At 57.2% G+C, this 21,052-nt stretch overlaps 1 protein-coding gene across 1 annotated transcript in view; it reads right to left on the bottom strand.

Annotated features, from left to right (window-relative positions):
* The window catches only part of LOC117645453 (plexin-A4), a 142,237-nt gene that overhangs the window by 22,694 nt on the left and 98,491 nt on the right, over positions 1-21,052 (bottom strand). Inside the window, exons 3-4 of the mRNA XM_034385659.1 lie at positions 3,313-3,441; positions 188-288 (exon numbers count right to left, since the gene is read on the bottom strand). Coding sequence (XP_034241550.1) covers positions 188-288; positions 3,313-3,441 — 230 coding nt within the window. The remainder of the gene's footprint in view (positions 1-187; positions 289-3,312; positions 3,442-21,052) is intronic.

The raw sequence follows: 21,052 nt of genomic DNA on the forward strand, positions 1-21,052 counted from the left end.
CGGGATACCACAGCAGGATGCAGTAATTTCAATCGCCAATTTTTTTAAAACCTGTTCCACTGTGAAAATTTTGCTCTAGGTCACTTGTATAAAGATGAAAATGTCATCAAGTTGGGATTGTAGAAAGTGATGGCAAAAGTGACGCCTCAAAGTGGCAAAAAATAACTGTGTCTGGCAGTCGACTTACTTGTTCTCCAGCGAGCACCAGCCGCAGTACGGGTCCCTGGCCCCGAGGCAGTCGCCGCACGTCTTGTACTGCCCGCAGTCCTGCACCTTCACCTTGGACACCTGCAAAATTGATTACGATTAAAAGGAGGCTCATTAAATCGCGAGCTCGGCGGGGCTCGGCGGGGCGGGTCTTCGCGTGCTCCGGCCGCCCGCCGCGCCGTGGAGGCAGCGGCGCCAACAGCGCCGGGTCAGGCGGGGTCGCGCCGCGGGCGGCTCTGTCTCTGTCTCTCTCGCACCGCCACGGGGCGCCCCGCGAGTGCGAGAGAGACAGAGCGACGCAGCGGGTACAGTGTACGGAAGTGGAGCGAACACAATGGCCGATACACAACCGCGTTGCCGCGTTCGAACCGCCGCGCCTTTGTCGGCCCGGCTCGTCGCTCTGTCTCTCTCGCACCCGCGCGGCCCGGCGGGGACAGCCTCCGCAGCCTCCTCCCTTCCCACTCCCACGACGTAACGACGTGTAAAAGCCGCCGGTAAGCACATGTCGCGGTGGGAAAGGAAAAAAGCGCGCAGCCGGGAGCGGGAATCGAACCCGGGACACGTCCGGGACTACTCCCAGCAGCGCACTGTTCGCGCTGTTCCAGCACACTGCTTGCGAGAGTCGTTTTCCTGGCTCTGTCTCTGTCGCACTCACGGGGCGTCCCGTGCAGGTGCGAGAGAGACAGAGCGACGGGAACGTCTTTCGGAGTCGGGTGCCGACGGGGGAAATTACAGTGCAGCGAACAACGGCCATACAGGGTCCACGCGGGCACGCTGGTTTCCTTCCGCTGACCGAAGTTAAGCAGCCGCGGCTGCAATCGGTACTTGGGAGGGTGACCGGTCGGGAAACGCGGGCCCAGGTGCACGGACAAAGTAGGTCGCGAGAAGGGGGCTAGGGCAACAACAAGACCCTGAAAATAAAAACATGGCGCGGGGGAGGTTTGAACCCGCGACGCGCGCTCGTACGTCGCCATAACCGTCAGCCATTGCTGGCTGCTTTGCGAAGGGCGCGGCGGGGCGCGAGAAAAGGAAAAATAAAGCGAGAGCATCTTTGTGAAATAAGAGATTGGATCCCGGTCGCTCCGTCTCGCTCGCACTTGCAGGGTGGGCCGCAGGGGCCGCGCGGGTGCGAGAGAGACAGAGCGACGCAGCTGCTACCGACCCGCTCCATCCTCTCAGCCTCATCCCCCAAAAAAGCGGCGGAGAGGGAAATGATTGTCGCGGCGACGCGTTTCCGAGGGATTATGTGGGGATATCGGAGACAAATTAGTTCCTCCACTGTGAAAACGTCCTGAGCGTTGAGTGCCGAGGACAGCAGCTCAGCTGGACGAGCAGGGGGAAATAGCACGAGTCGATTCCGTTGAATACGTGACCACATTTGGCGCGATTTTTCTGTCCGCGACCACATTGCACAAGTGGGCCAGAAGACCGGTGGAGGCGGCCAAAACTCTAGACGCGTTTTGAGCTCCAGAGTCGCTGAATGGGACTCGAATCGAGCGTGTGACCCCACCAATGGATTCCTCGTTCGGAGAGCAATCCATTGGTGGGGTCACACGTTCGGTTCGAGTCCCACTTAGCGACTCTGGAGCTCAAAACGCGTCCGGAGTTTTCGCCGCCTCCACCGGTCTTCTGGCCCACTGTGCATTGCGTCAGAGAGAGACGTCGCGTCTCCGCGGAAGAACCGAGATCGAAGATCGAAGGCAGGATTGGCCGGACCGCGACGGACGGGGCGTCATGGCGGCCTAGCCCGCTTTCGGCTCGCCGAGGCCGCGGGGGGCCGCCGCTCCGTCTCTCTCGCACGCACGGGGCGGCCCGCGAAGGTGCGAGAGAGACGGCCTCACCGAGGAAATGTTTATCGCACCGCCACCACCACACTGCAACTGCATGCCTCCATAAAGCACGCCCACCACTCTTTTTCCTCTCTTTTCTCGCCTCTTTCTGTGTTTTCTCTCTCTCTCTTGCTCGCCGCAAGTTACGCCCGTGCACAGATTAGAACACAAGCTGTGCGGCAGACGTTTCATAGCGAGCCAGGCACCCCCGCCACGGCTGGAGGGAGATTAATTTTACACTGTGCCCCCAATGACGCGTGCACCGACTCGGGGAATAACTCGCCTCTATCGACGGGGTGTTTCGAGTTTGCCACCGTCACTCAGGGTCAGGCTGTCTCCGTGAAAAATTAAGCGAAAAATATCACTTTTCTTCAAAACAAGATTTTAAAAAACTTCAATTTTTTTGATATTTGATTGAAACAAAATAACATTCTTGTAAAAAAATTCAAATTTTTTGTTTGAGAAGTAACAAATTTTTACATTAAATTTTTTCAACTTCAAATTTGATAATTTTCTTTTTTGCATTTTTGAGTGATGAATTTAGAATTGAATACAAAACTAACGGTCTGTTGACACCACCCCGATCGCTGTATCGTCCCATCACCGCCACCGAGAGCCGACTGCCGACGACAGTTCGGCGAAAAACCGCGCCGAGCCGAACGCAGTCCGGCCAAAACATGAAAACATCAAAACGCGCGCGCGGGCCGAAAATTAATTCCGCGCGCTTCCCGCTGCTCCTACACTGTCGCCCCAGATTTCCCCACGGCGACGCCACGGCGACGCCACGGCGACGCGGGGCCCTCGTAACGCAGGGACCATCTGGGCGCCCCGCTCCGGCCGTCCGGCAGCCCGTCCGGCACACCGTCTGCCTGCCCGGTGAGGTCAGCGTGGACAAAAAGACGACCGAAACAGACCCCCCCCCCCTCGCAAACACTATGCGCCAAGTCTCCGGAGGAATGCAGCGTTAAAATTCATGAGGAATCTTTGAGGAGCTGTGACCCGTTTCGCCGGGCTGCTTGGCTTGGCCAGGCCGCACAGTGGGCCAGAAGACCGGTGCAGGCGGCCGAAACTCTAGACGCGTTTTGAGCTCCAGAGTCGCTGAATGGGACTCGAGCCGAACGTGTGACCCCACCGATGGATTGCTCTCCGAACGAGGTGGGGTGACACGTCCGGTTCGAGTCCCATATAGCGACTCTGGATCTCGAAAGGCATCTAGAGTTTTGTCCGCCTCCACCGGTCTTCCGGCCCACTGTGCGCAGGGCCTGCGGGGTCTTACCTTGCGCTCCGTCATCACGTAGAGGTGCATGAACTTGGGGTCGAAGTGCAGGTCCGCGTTGACCGGCGACCCCGAGTCCACGGCGGTGTCGCCGTACTCCTGCGCCGACGAGGACGTCTCCACCACCACCTGCAACAAACAGCAACAATCATTAGCGGCGTGTCGTCCGAGCTGTGCAGCTTTGCAGCTTTGCACAGCGTGTGGGGGTCACACCGTGCCGCGCCGCGCCCTGGCGACCCGACCCACATCGGACGCCTCCCTGCAAGATGAATGCCTTGCCAGTGTGGCGACCAGCGTGCAGGACGCCGTGCAGGACGGCGTGCATAATGCACCGGGAAAGTGCCACCGCGAGGCAAAACGCGGCGACGTGGCGCCAGGGACCAAAATACATTCCTCCGATGTAGGAAGGTCCCGCGCTGGCTCGAAACGGACGTGTGACCCCACCAATGGATTGCTCTCCGAACGAGGAGTCCATTGGTGGGGTCACACGTTCGGTTCGAGTCCCATTTAGCGACTCTGGAGCTCAAAACGCGTCTGGAGTTTCGACCGCTGGCAAATCCACTGTGCTTGGGCAGCAGGAACACCACGGTGATAGCCTCGCGAGCGGCTATCGCGTGACGTCACGGTGCATCTGCGGTTGCATCGAGGCGCATCCCGACCGCCATGGCGCGCCACGTAACCGCGAGTCCGCGACTGACTCCGCGGGTCCGGCGCCCAGCGGACACGGCGGACACGGCGACCCAGAGCCTTGTAGGGCCTCGCCCGGCACGGCCCGGCCGCCGTAACGCACCACTGCGAAAAACACTCGCAGAACAACGCGGCCAAACGCAGACCTTCTAAGCAAGGCCTGGCTAAGTTTGCAGCAAAGTGAACGATTCCATCTTCGGCCCGGTCGCAGTGCGACGAGGGCGTATGCAGTGGTAAATGCAGCGCACTGCGGACTTGGTCGATACGGCTCGAGCTAGTCAGACAGAGAGGGACCAGGCAGACGGGCACATGCAAGCAGTGTCACTCGTTTGGTTCGGCCAAAACTCGAGACGCGTTTTGAGCTCCAGAGTCGCCGGGATTTTGGCCGCCTCCACCGGTCTTCTGGCCCACTGTGAGCCGTGGAGGCGCGGCAGAAGACTCATTACGCGACTGTCAACTGTCATGCCGCCCGGCCGAAACGCCGGCAGACTGCAGGCACACTGCAGGCAGAGATGTCCGCCCCGCGTTGCGCAAGACGCGGGCATTCACTTCGCCTCGTCTTGCCGGAAAGGAGAGACAAAAAAAAGGCAGTGAAATCTGACGTCCGAAGAGGGCCTCACCACCCACCGCGATTTTACGCATGTCACTGGGACCGCGGGCTCCGAAATCGGAAATACACCGGAAAGGCTCGTTTCATGTCTGGGGAAATTTCGGCGACTGCCAGAGAATCTCTATGGAAGATCGGTCACATCAATTAATCATTTTGACGATTTGAACTCAGACACTGCGTAGCGTATCTTGGTAGGCACGACGTTGGTCCTCCGTGATCATTTTCGAATTTTTAGACGAAATATTTTTGAAATTTCAAAACGTTTTCTTTGGGACAAAGACATTTTCAAAATGATTTTCCTGGGACAGAGTACCGCCGCATACATCTCGCGGCGCGGGGCTACTTTACCCGAAAATAAGACGCCCTTCGTTGCCGGGTGGACTACTACTCTTCATGCCCAAGCCCCGGGCTTACGCCGCTCGCGCCGCTGAAGCCATCCCAGGCGTGCAGGTAGACGTCCTCGCGAGGCGGACTCCAGATTGGCTCCTTAAACTGCCTTATTACGGAGCCCCGACCACAGGTGCAGGCACTGAGCGCCACGCAGTGGGCCGGTGGAGGCGGCCAAAACTCTGGACGCGTTTTGAGCTCCACAGTCGCTAAATGGGACTCGAACCGAGCGTGTGACCCCACCAACGGATTGCTCTCCGGACGAGGAATCCATTGGAGGGGTCACACGTTCGGTTCGAGTCCTCCTTAGCGACTCTGGAGCTTAAAACGCGTCTAGAGTTTTGGCCGCCTCCACCGGTCTTCTGGCCCACTGTGGCCCGACCCTGCCTGCGCGTTCTGATCCCGAGTGACACGCGAAAAAACACTGCCAAAATCAACAAAACGGCATTCCTCACCGTCACACGCTCGCCTCGCCAGGCAGTACTACGTCCCCCACCCACACGCGTTCGAACCAGCCTCACTCCAACAGCCCGCTCACCCCGTGCGCTTGCCCATATACGGACTGCCTCCGCCGTTTCCCACCACGTGCCGAGCCCCCCCCCCCTCTCTCTCAAACACACACAGGAGAGATATGCCTGCACTGAATGGCGGTCTTGTCCCTTTTACACGCCCTGCACCCCTTCCGTCTTGTGTGTGTGTGAGTGTGTGTGTGAGTGTGTGTGAGTGCATGAACGCATGCACTGCTTGATCCCAAGAATAATGACAAACATAATTCGACAAACCAGTTTCTCTCGCGGGTGATAATCAATCTGGAAAGGGAGGGGTAAGGACGTCTCGCACTCCCTGCCCTGCGAGCGGGGGAGGGAGAGAGAGAGAGAGAGAGAGAGAGAGAGAGAGAGAGAGAGAGAGAGAGAGAGAGAGAGAGAGAGAGAGAGAGAGAGAGAGAGCCTTCGTCCGCTCCAGTTAGGCAGATGCAGACAGATGCGGACGGATGCAGGCGGACGGGTCGCGCGCGGGGCAGTTCGTCAGAGCCGCGAGGTGACTCTGTCGGAAAGAAAGCGGAGTGTCCCACAGCGTAATCCCGCGGCAGTGCGGCCCACAGTGGGCCAGAAGACCGGTGGAGGCAGCCAAAAACCCGGACGCGTTTTGAGCTCCAGAGTCGCTAGATGGGACTCGAACCGAACGTGTGACCCCACCAATGGATTGCTCTCCGAACGAGGAGTCCATTGGTGGGGTCACACGCTCAGTTCGAGTCCCATTCAGCGACTCTGGGGCTCAAAACGCGTCTAGAGTTTCGTCCGCCTCCACCGGTCCTCTGGCCCACTGTGCGGCAGCTGCCCCGGGATTGCGATGCCACATTGGCCGGGCCGGCAGAGACAATGAGCCGCTCCAACTCCAAACTTTCACCCAGGTGTCCCCGTACTTCCCGCTCCGGCGCGCCACTGCCACTGCGCCACCCATCAAGGCGAATTTGAAAATGGGATGGGGTCGTTTGCTTCCTCAGCGGCCCGCCGCCCAGCATGCTCTGCAGAGCGCCGCGCGTTCGGACCTACAGTGTATGGTGCGCTTCCGGAAACAATTACAACCCTTTCTCTCGCCAACAGCAAGCGTGGCGGGGGGCGTTACAAGTTTTCCCAAACACACTGTAAATAATATCGAGTTTTTGGTTTGCTTTACGATACTGCGACTGTGTGTGTGTGTGTGGTGGGAGGGGGTAATGGTGCGTGTGTGTGTGTGTGTGGTTGGCGCCCCACGCGCCGTGCTCGGCCACCTCCTAACCAAATAAACACCTTCATGTATACGACGCCCCAATACAAGCATTCTCCCTCCCCTGTGGGATCTTCCTACAAATTACATCCCGGCAACTTCACGCACGGCCCCCCGAGGCCCCCCTCCCCTTTCCCTGAGCAACGAAATACAATAAACTAGCCGGCGTGTGCGCGGCCACGTCGATGCGCGCTATTGGCGAAGGTGCGTCCGCTATGAGCTCCAGGGTCGCTAAATGGGACTCGAATCGAACGTGTGACCCCACCAATGGATTCCTCGTTCGGAGAGCAATCCATTGGTGGGGTCACACGTTCGGTTCGAGTCCCATTTAGCGACTCTGGAGCTCAAAACGCGTCGGGAGTTTCGGCCGCCTCCACCGGTCTTCTGGCCCACTGTGCCCCGAGGGTGCGACGGAGACAAAGGCCAGCGTCCTTCTTCCTGACATTCCCTGCAATGGCCGGCATTCAGTTTCACGGCCGTGGCAGGGCTGCGAGGCAGGGCGGCGGCGCGGCCAAGTTTGAATTCGAGTCATTTGCACGGGGCAGACTGCTCATTCAGATTCAGGGCCCGGCCGGCCCCACATTCACATTCAGCAAAGGGCGAAACAGGCGAAATGAAACCCAACGACGTCCTGGCCATTCTCCGCGCCGCCAATTCGTCTGTCTCAATCGCCGCTCTGATTAATTCCCGTGTCACTCCACCGAAAAAAAAATTGTAAAAAGATCAAAAAGAATGTTAGTAAAAGAGCGGAAGGGAACGAAGCTTCATTTTTGTCCCTCCTCTTTGGCATTGTCGCGGTTCCAGGCAGTTTGCCTCGCAGGGACTAATCCCGAGTGAGCGTGACGCACTTCACGGCGAGCAACCCCTTCGGAACGCCCCGCCCCGCCCCGCCCGGACCCACCACGCCCCGCCAAAACTAGTCGCAGTTAATAATTATAAATCCGGTGCGCTTATTCCGGGCCGCATCACTTACCGAGCATTACCGTCCCATTTATTTCTCTCTCTCTCTCTCTCTCTCTCTCTCTCTCTCTCTCTCTTTCTCTCATGCAGCCAAATTTATCGCTCGCCCGTCTCTTCGCTCGCGTCTGTTTCAAATTACGGGCCTTGCTGATCGTTTTTATTGTTGTTGTTTTACTTTGGCGTCGAGCAGGTCATTCCCCGCGGTTCGAGGTTCGACTCCCGGCAGCGGCGGAATCGCACGACACATTTATCCACTCACATTTCGCCGGTGCGTCCACTCTAGCGGTCTTGTCACCCACTCCATGTCGAGATTTTAATGTCAGTCGCGAATGGCCGGGGGTTCGACACCCGGCAGCGAATATTTCTTCATCTTTTTTTTTCTCCACCGTCGTCGCCACACTCGCCCCTGGCGGGCTTAATAACCAGCTTCCATCCGTTTAAACACGGAACGTGCAGCGACTCAATGGACGCTGTCGACGTGTTGTCGTGTGCCAACGGACGGACGGACGGACGGACGCAGGGGGAGCAATGCAATAACACACCGAGGGACGAAATGTTGTCATCCCATGTTTACCCCTTGGGGACAGTGCACGTGCCCTAACGAAGGGTGCACTCTTGCATGTGCGAGACAGGCTGGGAACGGGGGGAGAGAGAGAGAGAGAGAGAGAGAGAGAGAGAGAGAGAGAGAGAGAGAGAGAGAGAGAGAGAGAGAGAGAGAGAGAGAGAGAGACGCGACCCGCGAATTTCCGCTTGCGAACTTTGGCGAGTGTTTGACAAGGCTCCGCCTCGGCTTCGTCCTGCACACTTCCAGGGACCTTCTCGAGGTCCTGGAGGCCCTGGAGGTCCTGCAGGGTGAGGCATTATGGAGCAGGCGTGACAAGCAGCGGTACCGACGCGCGACGCGCCGCGACGCCAGATGCCCAACAAATCCAATTTGTTCGCGCGACAGGCCAAGTCTCGGCGAAGCCAACGCCAAGCCTCAGCAGGCCTGACACCTTCGCCCAATACGTATTTTATTTGAGGATCGTGAGTCATCTTGTCAGGCCAGGGGCCGTCTAGGAAGGGCCCAGGGGGTGACGCGTCAGAGATTTAAAAGATAACTCGTTTATAGTATAAAGGATTGTAAAAAAAATTCTATAAAATACAATTTCTTTAAAAATAAATCCATGGCCGATAAAACTGTTACTTAACTTGAGTGTGTGGTGTCTAAGTCACCGTGCCGGAATCAGAGAGGGAGAGAGGCATGCAATTTGCATTTCCCCCACAGTGTACGAGGGGCAGCGGTGCGCGAAAAAGAACCGATAGAATATGCGCAACTGCGGAATGAACACGTCACGGCAGCCGCGGGGGGCAGGCAGGCAGGCCAGCCATATCTCGTCCCGGTCGCCCTCCGTTAAACACCGGAGGACAAAATCGCCCGCCGATTTCAAATGCTGCACTGGTAGAACTCAAGCGTAGTTTTACGCCTTTCTTCAAGCGTAGTAGGACTACGCTCGGTTTCAAGCATAGTTCTCCATTTTGCCCCTCGCCCGCCTACGAGGGGGAAAGCACTCGCGTAATAGTCGGGTCACTCTGTCCGTAATAGCACGCGTAATAGTGTGCGTAATAGTAGCGTAATAGCTTAAATTCTCAAAATTTGATCTATTTTAGGGGTTTTTTGGTCTGTTTTCAGCTTAATCGCTATATTTTGAGGCGTAATAGAGCGTTATAGGCGTAATAGTCGGGTCGCAGGTTTTAGGAGTGATTTCCCCCTCGCCCGCCTATCTAAATGCATGGGAGAATTTCTTCTCTACGCTTGACGTCAAGCGTAAAGTCTTCAAGCGTAGTTGTATGCTTGAATCAAGCATACAACTACGCTTCAGTTTTACCGGTGTGGATGCAAAGCGAGTGCAGTGCACCGCTAGCTGATTCCAAAACAAGGCTCTCTCTCTCGCACCCCTCGGGGACGCCCCACGAGTGCAACGCGGGCAGAGAGCGCGGAGTGTTGTTGTTGTCAATGGCGCTGCGTCCGTCCCGAATCAATAAGTTCTCTCACTGAGGAAAACCAACTGAAAGCACGCGGAAAACACGAAATGAAGAGAGCTGCGTCGAAAATTGCAACAGCGCCCGGCCTTCCTTGCGAGCAAAAAGGCGACTTTGAGCCTTATTTACACCCCGAGCTTGTTGTCGGGACACTTGGGCGAGTAAATTAACCCCGCGGCCGGCATAGACCAGCGGTGCGCGCAAGTTTATCAAAATTTGCGACGGCCGACACGGGCAAAAAAGTGCTATAAAATCATTTGGCCGTGTTTATGGCCGGTTGCCAGGCCGACGGAGGGCCCCCGTAGCTCGTATATTGAACTTGGACGGGCCAGCGCGGAAAGTCCGGGAGGAAAGTTTGCTGGCATACGCCCGTCCACCTTGTGTCTTTCGGCCGCGTCTGCGCAGCTGTACAGTTTGCGCGCCGCGGCTAAATTTTTCATAACCGCCAGACACCTGACTCGGCCCTCTAGTCCGCCAGGGCCCAGGCGGCCAGTGCGAAACCCCTGTCGGGCGAGGCGTCGCACAGTGGATTTGCCGGAAGACCGGCGGAGGCGGACAAGGACGCGTTTTGAGCTCCAGAGTCGCTAAGCAGAACTCGAACCGAACGAGTGACCCCACCAATGGATTGCTCTCCGAACGAGGAGTCCATTGGTGGGGTCACACGTTCGGTTCGAGGCCTGGTTAGCGACTCTGGAGCTCAAAACGCGTCTGGTGTTGTGTCACTTGATTTATTTTACTAGTGTACCGGGCGCTTTCTTCTTCCTATCCCAGGCGTTGTTGCGGGAAACAAGGGGCCGAGGGGCGGTCCAGTAATTAGCACTCACGCGACAGTGCCTGTCTCTCTCGCACTCGCGGGGCGGCCCGTTGGGGTGCGAGAGAGACAGAGCGACCACGCGGCGCACCACGCGGCGCACGCACAATGGCAAGGCAGCCAATCAGCGTCTCGATCCACCTCATTGTAAGTCGCCTCACCGCGGTTTGGGCCTTGCGGCGCCCAGATCCCCACGCGCTGCGCCGCGCTGCATCCGGCCGACTTCGTCAACGTCAACTTGATCCAGGGCGGGCGCTGCCGCGCGCTGCCCAACAGCGGATTCGCCACGCGACAGGGCCGTGCAAATTTCGCACCGCCTGGGGCGGAAAAAACATCAAGAGAGCACAACAACAACATCCAAGAAAAAACTATCAAAATAAAAAAAAAAATTATCACAACATTAGAAAAAAAACCATTAATGTTTTAAAAATTGTAAGAAAATTTCACAAATTTATCAAAAAATTTTCAAATTTTGATTTTGAAATGGTTTTTTTAAGCATTTTTGGTACAAGAAAATCCGAAAGTTCTGTTTTTTGAGCACGCACCTACATTTTACAAAATATTACAGGCTGTTGAGACGATTCTCTTCACTAACGAAATCACGAGGGTGCACAACACCAAAAATCCAGAGTTGCACGCAGCCTTTGGGCCTTCCCTTTGGGCGAGCCTTAGAAAGCTCAGGGCATCATCCCCCGGCCCTGCTAACGAATCTCATTAAACACGGCACGGCATCATCTGCTCGCCTTGAAAGGAAAAAGGGACAAAACTACCCCCAAGGGGGCTCTCCAGGACTCACTGACCTTTCCAACTCGGATTATACACCCTCTGTAAAATGTGCAAACTAGTCGACTCTCCTTTCTCATTTCCTGTTAACGACCTCAAACCGTTTTCCCTCCTTCTTCTCACTTCGTGTGTCTCTTTTTTCTTTCTTTCTTTGTCCTCGCACCTTCTTTAATTAGAGAACCAAACTTCGACACAACCTCAAAAACGCGACAGAAATTAGAAAAACGCGGCCGGAATGTTAATGAGACGCCGCGATAGTGCCAACCTGTTCGAGTTTATAAGCGAGACAACTAATAAGTCATACATGCCCTAATTTACGACTTCCCCCTCTCCCCGGAGCGGTGTGCCTCCGCCGCGCCTTCGCCCCCAACGTTTTTGTCCGCTAATTTACAAACTTGCGCGGGCATAGCGTTCACCGGTTATTATTAAACCCACAGCAGCGCTGCAGTGGAGTGCCACAAACTTTCATCCGCTCAAGTGCCATTGGCCCGATTTGCAGACAATTACCGCAGCCGGCCGGCGAAAACAACAAACTTCCACTTTATTATTTTATTGTTTTCTTTTGCTGTGTTGGTTGAGGCGTTGCCCCCAGAAAAATGGTTTCCTAATTTTTTAGTTTCTTGGTTTTTGTAAGACAAAATCTTGACACGAGAAAAATTGTCTTCATATAAGAAAAAACAATTGGATTAAGAAACATGTTCTTCCAAAAACCAAGAAAAGTTAAATTTTTCTTGATCCAAGAAGTCATTTTTTTGGGTGTGGCAGAGCACACGCAAAAATATGCCGACCGAGACGGGCAGACGGGCATGCATGCAAAACACAGAGGGCCGCCGCCTCCAGTGGCTCCAGGGCCTCCAGGTGGCCGCCGAATCCAGGAGCAGGGAGGGGGGGGGGGACCGAAGGAAGGCTTAGGGCGATAACTAGGGCGGGGCGCCCACTTGACGCGTGCGATATTTGCAACGCAAATGGACGGCCGGAATGCGCGAAGAGAGAGAGAGAGAGAGAGAGAGAGAGAGAGAGAGAGAGAGAGAGAGAGAGAGAGAGAGAGAGAGAGGAGCGCGAGAAGAGTAAACACAGGCACTCTGAATGCGCTCCCGCCGAGCTTGCTGGCGGTAGTTGCAGAAAAACGTAATAACTCGCGGCGCGCGACTTTTGAGAAAAGAACGAAAAAATTTAAACAAAAAAAATGAAAGAAGAGAAAAAAATGAAAGCAGATAACAAGGCAAAACACACGCCTCGCGGCGGGGATTTCAAATGCGGCGTCCAGATCAAAGCGTCCCAGCCAAACGAGGTTTTTAGGCTCAAACACTAATTCATTTCTTTTTTTCCGGCAACAGTTAATTTTGATTATTATTTTAAAGCGGAGCAAAAAAAAAAAAGTAAAACTCGATGACTGCACTGCCTTCGCGCCCCAGAGTTTCCTTGACTTTGCGTCCTCCTCTCCAGCGGCTCCGCGGGGAGTTGGGCGCGAAACGAAAAATAATTTCGCTGCAACTTTTAACGCGCGCCGCGGTCGAGAATCGCTTACCTGCCGTCGCGACTCACCCGATCGCACGCTGCATGTTGTCGCTGCCTCTCTCTCTCTCTCTCTCTCTCTCTCTCTCTCTCTCGCACACACACGGGCCGGGCCCCAGCGGGGGCACTCAGCCGCACCTGGGCCGCGCCACGCCACTGCCGCGCCGCCACGCCCCACGATGCCCGCACGAGGTGCCGATCGGAGTCACTCAATGCAGCCACGCCCAAAAAAGGCAATTGCCAATTTGTCACACAATTTTTTTTTTTTTGCGGTCGTTCTCACGTTTTTTATCGACTGTAATTCTAATAACAACATTTACATTTATAGAACGTGTATCTGTTTAAGGAACGCGCTCGCTCGCCCTTTTTTCATTCAAAAAGTAATCCAGCCTCCGCCGTGCCCTTACAACCCCCGTAACGAAGGGGTTGCGGTGGGGCACACGCACACACACACGCACATGCACACGCACACAGGGGATGAAGGCCACATTGACTCGGTGATGAGCGAATCTCGTACCAAGTCATTATGGCCCGGCGTGGCGTGGCGTGCCGTGCCAGATTCGGGCCGGGGGCTCGCCGCCGCCTCGTCGCGTCATATCGCTGACAGTGTTGAAACGTAATGAAGGAGGAGACGTCTGCTGCAGCCCCCTCCGCGCATCCGCCGTACCCAAGACACGCCAAAAAAGGAAAAAAAAGACAAAATAAAAGACGGGAGAGGTCCCAATTAAAACGCACTGTGCATCATCTGGGGACCGTCCGGGAGCCGCACGCGGATGAGAAAATGAAAATAAAAATTTTTACAGCGGGGTGGAGGAAAAATTTAAAAAAAAAAAAACGGGGTGGAGTCGGTATTGGAACCCTTGACGTGTTTAAGAGGAAATTAAAGGAAGCGAGCGCACGAGGGAGCGGGAAAAGGGGTGCAGGTACAAAAGGAGAGGAAGGGGATGATGGAGTGGAAGTAAAAGGCTCACACACACACACACACACACACACACACACACACACACACACACACACACACACACACGACTGCACCACTTTGAGCTGTAACAAGCCTTTGTGATGCGGATCCCTGCGGCTACCTGTTCACCATGTTCACGCTGTCGCAAGCATCAAGCCAGAATGAAACCTAGCCCCACTGTTAATAAGAAGCACCTTTCCCAAGTATCATTGTCACAGAGGGGTGGCGGTCAAAATCCCGGACGCGTTTCGAGCTCGAACCGAACGTGTGACCCCACCAATGGATTCCTCATTCGGAGAGCAATCCATTGGTGGGGTCACACGTTCGGTTCGAGTCCCATCCAGCGACTCTGAAGCTCAAAACGCGTCTGGAGTTTTGGCCGCCCCCACCGGTCTTCTGGCAAATCCACTGTGCGGCGCCTAAACGTTTGAAAGTGCCGGCCCGGCATTTGCATCAAGTGCACTGTATCACTTATTAACATGCTTGCACGGGGCGGCGGGGTCGCCCGGCCTGATTGACATCCCAGGTACGGTGCAGGGGAGCCACATCAAAGGGACCAACTTCTTGAAGGCAGGCGGTCGGGCAGACGGCGCGCGGGGTGGCGCGGGGCGGGGCGGTGGCTCCAGGGGAGCGGGGTGGAGCGGCCAGGAAGGTGCATAAGCGTGGGCGCCGAGAGATGAGTCGAATTCCAAAAATAAACACTGCCAAAATGAAACGAAATCGCGGGCAGGCGCAGAGAGAGAGTTTTACCTGAAGTTTGCCGCCCGGCGCGCCTAGCCCAATGCTACGTTTGGACCAGCCAGCCAGCAGGCCATATCTCGGAGTCGGAAACTACGCCGCACTAGGAGCAGGCACCGAGTCGCACCAACTCACTAGGTCCTACTTCCTGGACTGCGAGCAGAGCACTCACCAAGATCTAAATGACTAAAAAGCCGTCGAGAAATCATCGGCGGCCTAATGAAGCCATTGCGCCTGATAACGGCGCCCTCTCTGTCTCTCTCGCACTCGCGGGGCGTCCCCCAAGGCCCGTGAGGTGCGAGAGAGACAGAGCGATCGGCGCGATGAAACGAATCGCCATTAAAAGGGAATGCATATAAAACGTTCGTTTGTTAGAGCGCTCAACCTTTACGCCGAGGCGTTGCCGTGCCGTTATTAGCTCGTTCCACCGTCGGAGAGAGAGAGAGAGAGAGAGAGAGAGAGAGAGAGAGAGAGAGAGAGAGAGAGGGGAGAGAGAGAGAGAGAGAGAGAGAGAGAGAGAGAGAGAGAGAGAGAGAGAGAGGGGGGGGAGGGGGCAAAGTGCAATAGGACGTACCGACAGGCGATACGGATCTGCGATGCACGCCAGATTTCTCTCGATCAGGGATGCTGGGAAAATGCCCTTACTCATGCATGAGCGCATATCCTGGTCAGTACTTATGCAATCTCTCTCTCTCTCTCTCTCTCTCTCTCTCTCTCTCTCTCTCTCTCTCTCTCTCTCTCTCTCTCTCTCTCTCTCTGCCAGTCACATGTCGCATCCCCGTTCAACCACCGTGCAAACGGCGACCCGTCAAGCGAAATGGTAAATAAATTGCACGAGGTTCTAAAACGCGTGAGGGATGACGGCGGCATGGAGCAGGACGGGAAACAAAAACAACAAAAAAAGCAAAACGCTTAAAAACCCCATGGCATCATTGATGAGCTCATTAGCAGAGTAAAAAGCTTTCTCTATTTTCTCTTTGCCCTGACTCCTGCTTCCCCCGCACACACACACACACACGCGCACACACGCACACAGGGGCAGGGCAGTCGAGTTAGCAACATCAAAGTCCTAGTCGGGGCTCACGGTGACCCGGGCCGTAGCGCGACTAACGCGCAAACCGATCAAATTAACTGCAAGCACTGCGAAAAGAAGCAAACACACTGCCAATAATGAGGCTGGCCGTGCCTGGGCGCGCAGCGATGCGCCGCGATCGCGTGTTGGCAGGAGAGATATTGGCGTAGAATCGGCGGGACCGAGAGCGACCGCCCCCGCCGAACAAGGGGGACAAATAGTGAAAATACGCGCCGGGAGAGCGGTGAACGGCGGGGCGCACAGAGGCGGCCAAAACCCCGGACGCGTTTTGAGCCCCAGAGTCGCTAAACAGGACTCGAACCGAACGTGTGACCCCAGCAATGGATTCCTCGTTCGGAGAGCAATCCATTGGTGGGGTCACACGTTCGGTTCGAGTCCCATGCAGCGACTCTGGAGCTCAAAACGCGTCTGGAGTTCTGGACGCCTCCTGTCGACTGGGCACTTTTCGCCATTTTCTCCCACTCGCGTGGCGGCACTGAGACAGACGGGGTGTCCGTGAACGGGAGCGGTCAGAAGGGGCAGAGGGAGGCCCGCCCCGCCCCGCCCCGCCCACGGACGGTCCGATGGCCCGAAGGGTCGCGGGGGCCAACAATTGCTTTCTCTTTCCAAGTCCTTTCACTTTTGGGGCGCGGCGGGGCGCGGCGGGGCGTGGCGGGGTGAACGGCCCCGAGTATCGGGTTTTAAGAGGCGGGGCGGGGCGGGGCGGGGGCACAAGGTGGTCTGGTCCATCCGTACAGGGCGTGGCAGCGCTGCGTGGCTGCGAACCACCTTGAGAGCGCCGCTGCGCCGCTTGTGTTTTTACTCGTGGGGTGGCGCGCCATGGTAGTGTATCGACCCGCTGCCCGGCGTCTCCATGGCAACCCGCAGCAACAATCCCACCCCCACCCCTCGCGGCGCAGCCAGCGAGCCAGCCCAGCCAGCACGGCCAGGCCGCACGCCAACCCCTCAGCCTGTGGCGCCGTGGAGGCGGGGTGGAGCATCTCTCAGCGCGCCGGTCTGTCTGTCCGCCTGTCTGTCCGTCCGTCCGTCTGTCGGCAACATCCGCTGGCCTTCAGGAACACTGCCAAGGGGTGGCATTCCCACGCACCTCGTGGAAAATCAACCCCACGACAATGTAAAAAGCGGCGGCCTCGCGGCTACAGCAAAGTGGATGCTGTTTGGCTAAGGGCGGGTGGACGGCAGTGTAGGACCAAGGGCCGGAGGGCTAAGAGGATTGACCGGTGAGCACCATTCAGGGCCCTTGCCGGCAGGTCTTGTGGGCGTTGCCAGGCACTGCCCCGCGGGCATTCAATCGGCCCAAGCCGGCCGAAGCCCTTCCTAATAACCCTCCGACACATGTCGATAAAGCCCTTCAGCGAGGGCGGAGCACGGCGGCCGAAACTCTAGACGCGTTTTGAGCTCCAGAGTCGCTCAGCAGGACTCGCGCCGAACGTGTGACCCCACCAATGGATTCCTCGTTCGGAGAGCAATCCATTGGTGGGGTCACACGTTCGGTTCGAGTCCCATTCAGCGACCCTGGAGCTCAAAACGCGTCAGGGATTTTGACCGCCTCCACCGGTGTTCTGGCGGCCCACCGTGCGGGCAGCGAAAAAGAAACCCCTAATGCGCCACCCCTTGGACGGCTCCCTTGGACGGGGCGCGCTGCAGCCCCCTTCCCTGCTGCATATGCAAGCCGCACGTCAGCGGGGCCTGCACTGCAAGTCACTTATTCACAGTGCAGGCTCGCTGAGGGACGGCCAGCGTTCCAGGGGCGTTCCAGGGGCGTTCCAGGGGCGTTCTAGGGGCGTTCCAGGGGCGTTCCAGGGGCGCTCCAGGACACCCGATGCCTGCAACGGCGCGCCCCGAGACGCGCCTCACGTCGTTCTAGTTTCGCTGTTGGTTGTTCACTCGTGATGGATCGGCCGGGTACAAAAAAAAAACAATTAACTTTTGCGAAAGTTTAGTCCGAATGTGTTTCGCGGCTCGCGCGTCCGCGCACCAGCATTTCGCCATTTCACAGGTCTGCAGCGTCAACTTTCTGGCTTCTCATTCGGGGAGCTTCGGGAGAGAGAAGCCGGGGACAGAAAAGAAGAGAGGGTGGGGGTAGCAGAGAGGGGGAAGGGGGGGGGGGAGAGGGAGAGAGAGGGAGGGGAGGGAGGAGTGATGCCATCATTATTCCGGGCAGTCAAGCAAACACGTCGCCACTACACTGCTCCACCCGTTCCGACGATTCAAACGGCAAATTTCGACAACAAACGAAAACAAACACACACACACACACGCACACACGACACAGACGCAGGCAAACAAAGAGAAGGCGGTAGACATGAGCCACCTGATGAGGCGCTAATCATTGGGGCAGGCCTCAAAGTAATCAATACGACATGGCGCGAGGGAGGCGATATAGGCGATAGGGTGGCAGGCAGGGCCGGCAGGGCAGGGGGTGCCACTGTAGGCGCCGTCGCCCTGCAGTCAGTCGATTACAGCGAGATTGCATCGCGGATGAGCGCGCTAACAACACCCCGCAAACTTTGAATCCAATTCAATCCAAATTTTACTTGATTTTCACAGAGATTTTAACGAGACTGGCTACAGAGTCGCTAAATGCGACTCGAACCGAACGTGTGACCCCACCAATGGATTGCTCTCCGAACGAGGAATCTATTGGTGGGGTCACACGTTCGGTTCGAGTCCCATTTAGCGACTCTAAAGCTCAAAGCGCGTCTAGACTTTTGGCCGCCTCCGCCGGCCTTCTGGCCCAGTGTGCAACGAGAAGTTGAACTCGAGACGGGCCGTTTAGGGGGTCTACCGGTGACAGGAGACACCAGCCAGCCAGCGCGCTGAGTAGGCCGAGCATCGCTGCCATTAGGCCGGCCGAGTGTTGTTCCAGGCCTGCCAGCACACTGCCAGGGCCGTGTTGTTGGAGGGAAGGGCTTTGTTTACCGAGGGCACCGAGGGCTCAGGCCTGGAGGGCGTCCTACAATACAGAGTACCAGCTTCATTAGCCCTCAGCGAATCAGAGGGCTGCTTTGCCCGGCTTCGCTCGGCTCGGCGTGGCTTCACCTGCTTCGCCCAGACCGCAGAGCAGTCAGATTGTTTTCAAGAGTAGCTGGTAAGAGGTGCAGGCATTAGAGCCAACTCGGAGCCCGAGATCTAATTTTGAAACCAAGTTGCGGGGAGCTGCAAACCGGAGGCCGTTGGCCGTACCGTGGCACAGTGGGCCAGAAGACGGGTGGAGGCGGCCAAAATTCTGGACGCGTTTTGAGCTCCAGAGTCGCTAAATGGGGCTCCAACCAAACGTGTGACCCCACCAATGGATTGCTCGTTCGGAGAGCAATCCATTGGTCGGGTCACACGTTCCGTTCGAGTCCTGCTTAGCGACTCTGGAGCTGAAAACGCGTCTGGAGTTTTGGCCGCCTCCACCCGTCTTCTGGCCCACTGTGCGTGGCGTTGTGGCTTGGTCACGGACCCCTCAAGACACATGTTGTTTTTGTTGTTGTTGTTAACAAGCATGCAGATTCCCCCGGTTTCGCTGTCACCGCCGAGAAATACGCCCCCGCTCCGAGCAAAAGCGCAGCCTTGGCGCAGCCAGCGCAAAACCAATTTGAATCCGAAGTGGCGGAGATGAAGGGAAAGAAGAGAAAAGAAACACGAGGCTGGCGGATGCAAATTCGCGCCATTTTCAAACGCGGCCTCCAGGTAAAAGGCGGCGCCTCCAAATCTGACAGTGGCGCTGCCGCCGCGACAGGCGCCGAGCCCAGAGTCCCGGGGGCCGGGGGCGGTCCGCCTACGGTCCCCCTCATCCCAGTAGTATTGATTCTATCCCTTCCGAGTTTGCGTTCGGAAATTGCGTTTCTATCCGTCACTCTATCTGCGGCGGTCCCGGAGTATCATAGCCAAGAGTCTCGCGTTTCAATTATGACGGTGTCGGTGTCCGCTGCCGGCAGGTGGAGAAAAAGGACAGCGAGAGAGACGGGCACCGTGTGTGCCTGTGTGTGTGTGTGTGTGTGTGTGTGTTGTGTGTGTGTGTGCGCGCGCGTGACGACGGCAACATGAGAGGTAGTGCGCTACTCATCTGAACACCGGCGACTGGGAAAGCGATCTCGCCGCAGCAAAACGCACCTGCAACAAGAACAACAAAAGTCAGCAAAAACTACTAGTAAAAACAACAACAACTTGAGGGAGAGAGAGAGAGAGAGAGGCGGTCCGTTTTGCCGGCAAACACTTTGCCCTCGGCACAGGCAAGGCACAGGCAAGGCACAGCGGGCGCCAAGTTTTGACGGTGGTATTTCTCGGCTGCCCGGGGCGCCATCTGGTGAGCACTGGCGGGGCGCGAGGGCGTGCAGCAGCGCAGCACAATCTATGCGAGACACATCGTATCGAAAACGGGGGCGTCCCGCCGCGCCGCGCCGCCCGGAGGTACACTGGCGGGGCGCGAGGGCGTATAGCAGCGCAGCACAATCTATGCGAGACACATCGTATCGAAAACGGGGGCGTCCCGCCGCGCCGCCCGGAGGTACACTGGCGGGGCGCGAGGGCGTATAGCAGCGCAGCACAATCTATGCGAGACACATCGTATCGAAAACGGGGGCGTCCCGCCCCCGCCGCCCGGAGGTACACTGGCGGGGCGCGAGGGCGTATAGCAGCGCAGCACAATCTATGCGAGACACATCGTATCGAAAACGGGGGCGTCCCGCCGCGCCGCCCGGAGGTACACTGGCGGGGCGCGAGGGCGTATAGCAGCGCAGCACAATCTATGCGAGACACATCGTATCGAAAACGGGGGCGTCCCGCCCGCCCCCCGCCCGGAGGTACACTGGCGGGGCGCGAGGGCGTATAGCAGCGCAGCACAATCTATGCGAGACACATCGTATCGAAAACGGGGGCGTCCCGCCGCGCCCCCCGCCCGGAGGTACACTGGCGGGGCGCGAGGGCGTATAGCAGCGCAGCACAATCTATGCGAGACACATCGTATCGAAAACGGGGGCGTCCCGCGCGCCCCCCCGGAGGTACACTGGCGGGGCGCGAGGGCGTATAGCAGCGCAGCACAATCTATGCGAGACACATCGTATCGAAAACGGGGGCGTCCCGCCCGCGCGCCGCCCCGGGGGTACACTGGCGGGGCGCGAGGGCGTATAGCAGCGCAGCACAATCTATGCGAGACACATCGTATCGAAAACGGGGGCGTCCCGCCGCGCCGCGCCGCCCGGAGGTACACTGGCGGGGCGCGAGGGCGTATAGCAGCGCAGCACAATCTATGCGAGACACATCGTATCGAAAACGGGGGCGTCCCGCCGCGCCGCCCGGAGGTACACTGGCGGGGCGCGAGGGCGTATAGCAGCGCAGCACAATCTATGCGAGACACATCGTATCGAAAACGGGGGCGTCCCGCCGCGCCGCCCGGAGGTACACTGGCGGGGCGCGAGG

Source organism: Thrips palmi, unplaced genomic scaffold, assembly GCF_012932325.1.
Source record: "Thrips palmi isolate BJ-2018 unplaced genomic scaffold, TpBJ-2018v1 HiC_scaffold_18, whole genome shotgun sequence".
Taxonomy (NCBI): domain Eukaryota; kingdom Metazoa; phylum Arthropoda; class Insecta; order Thysanoptera; family Thripidae; genus Thrips; species Thrips palmi.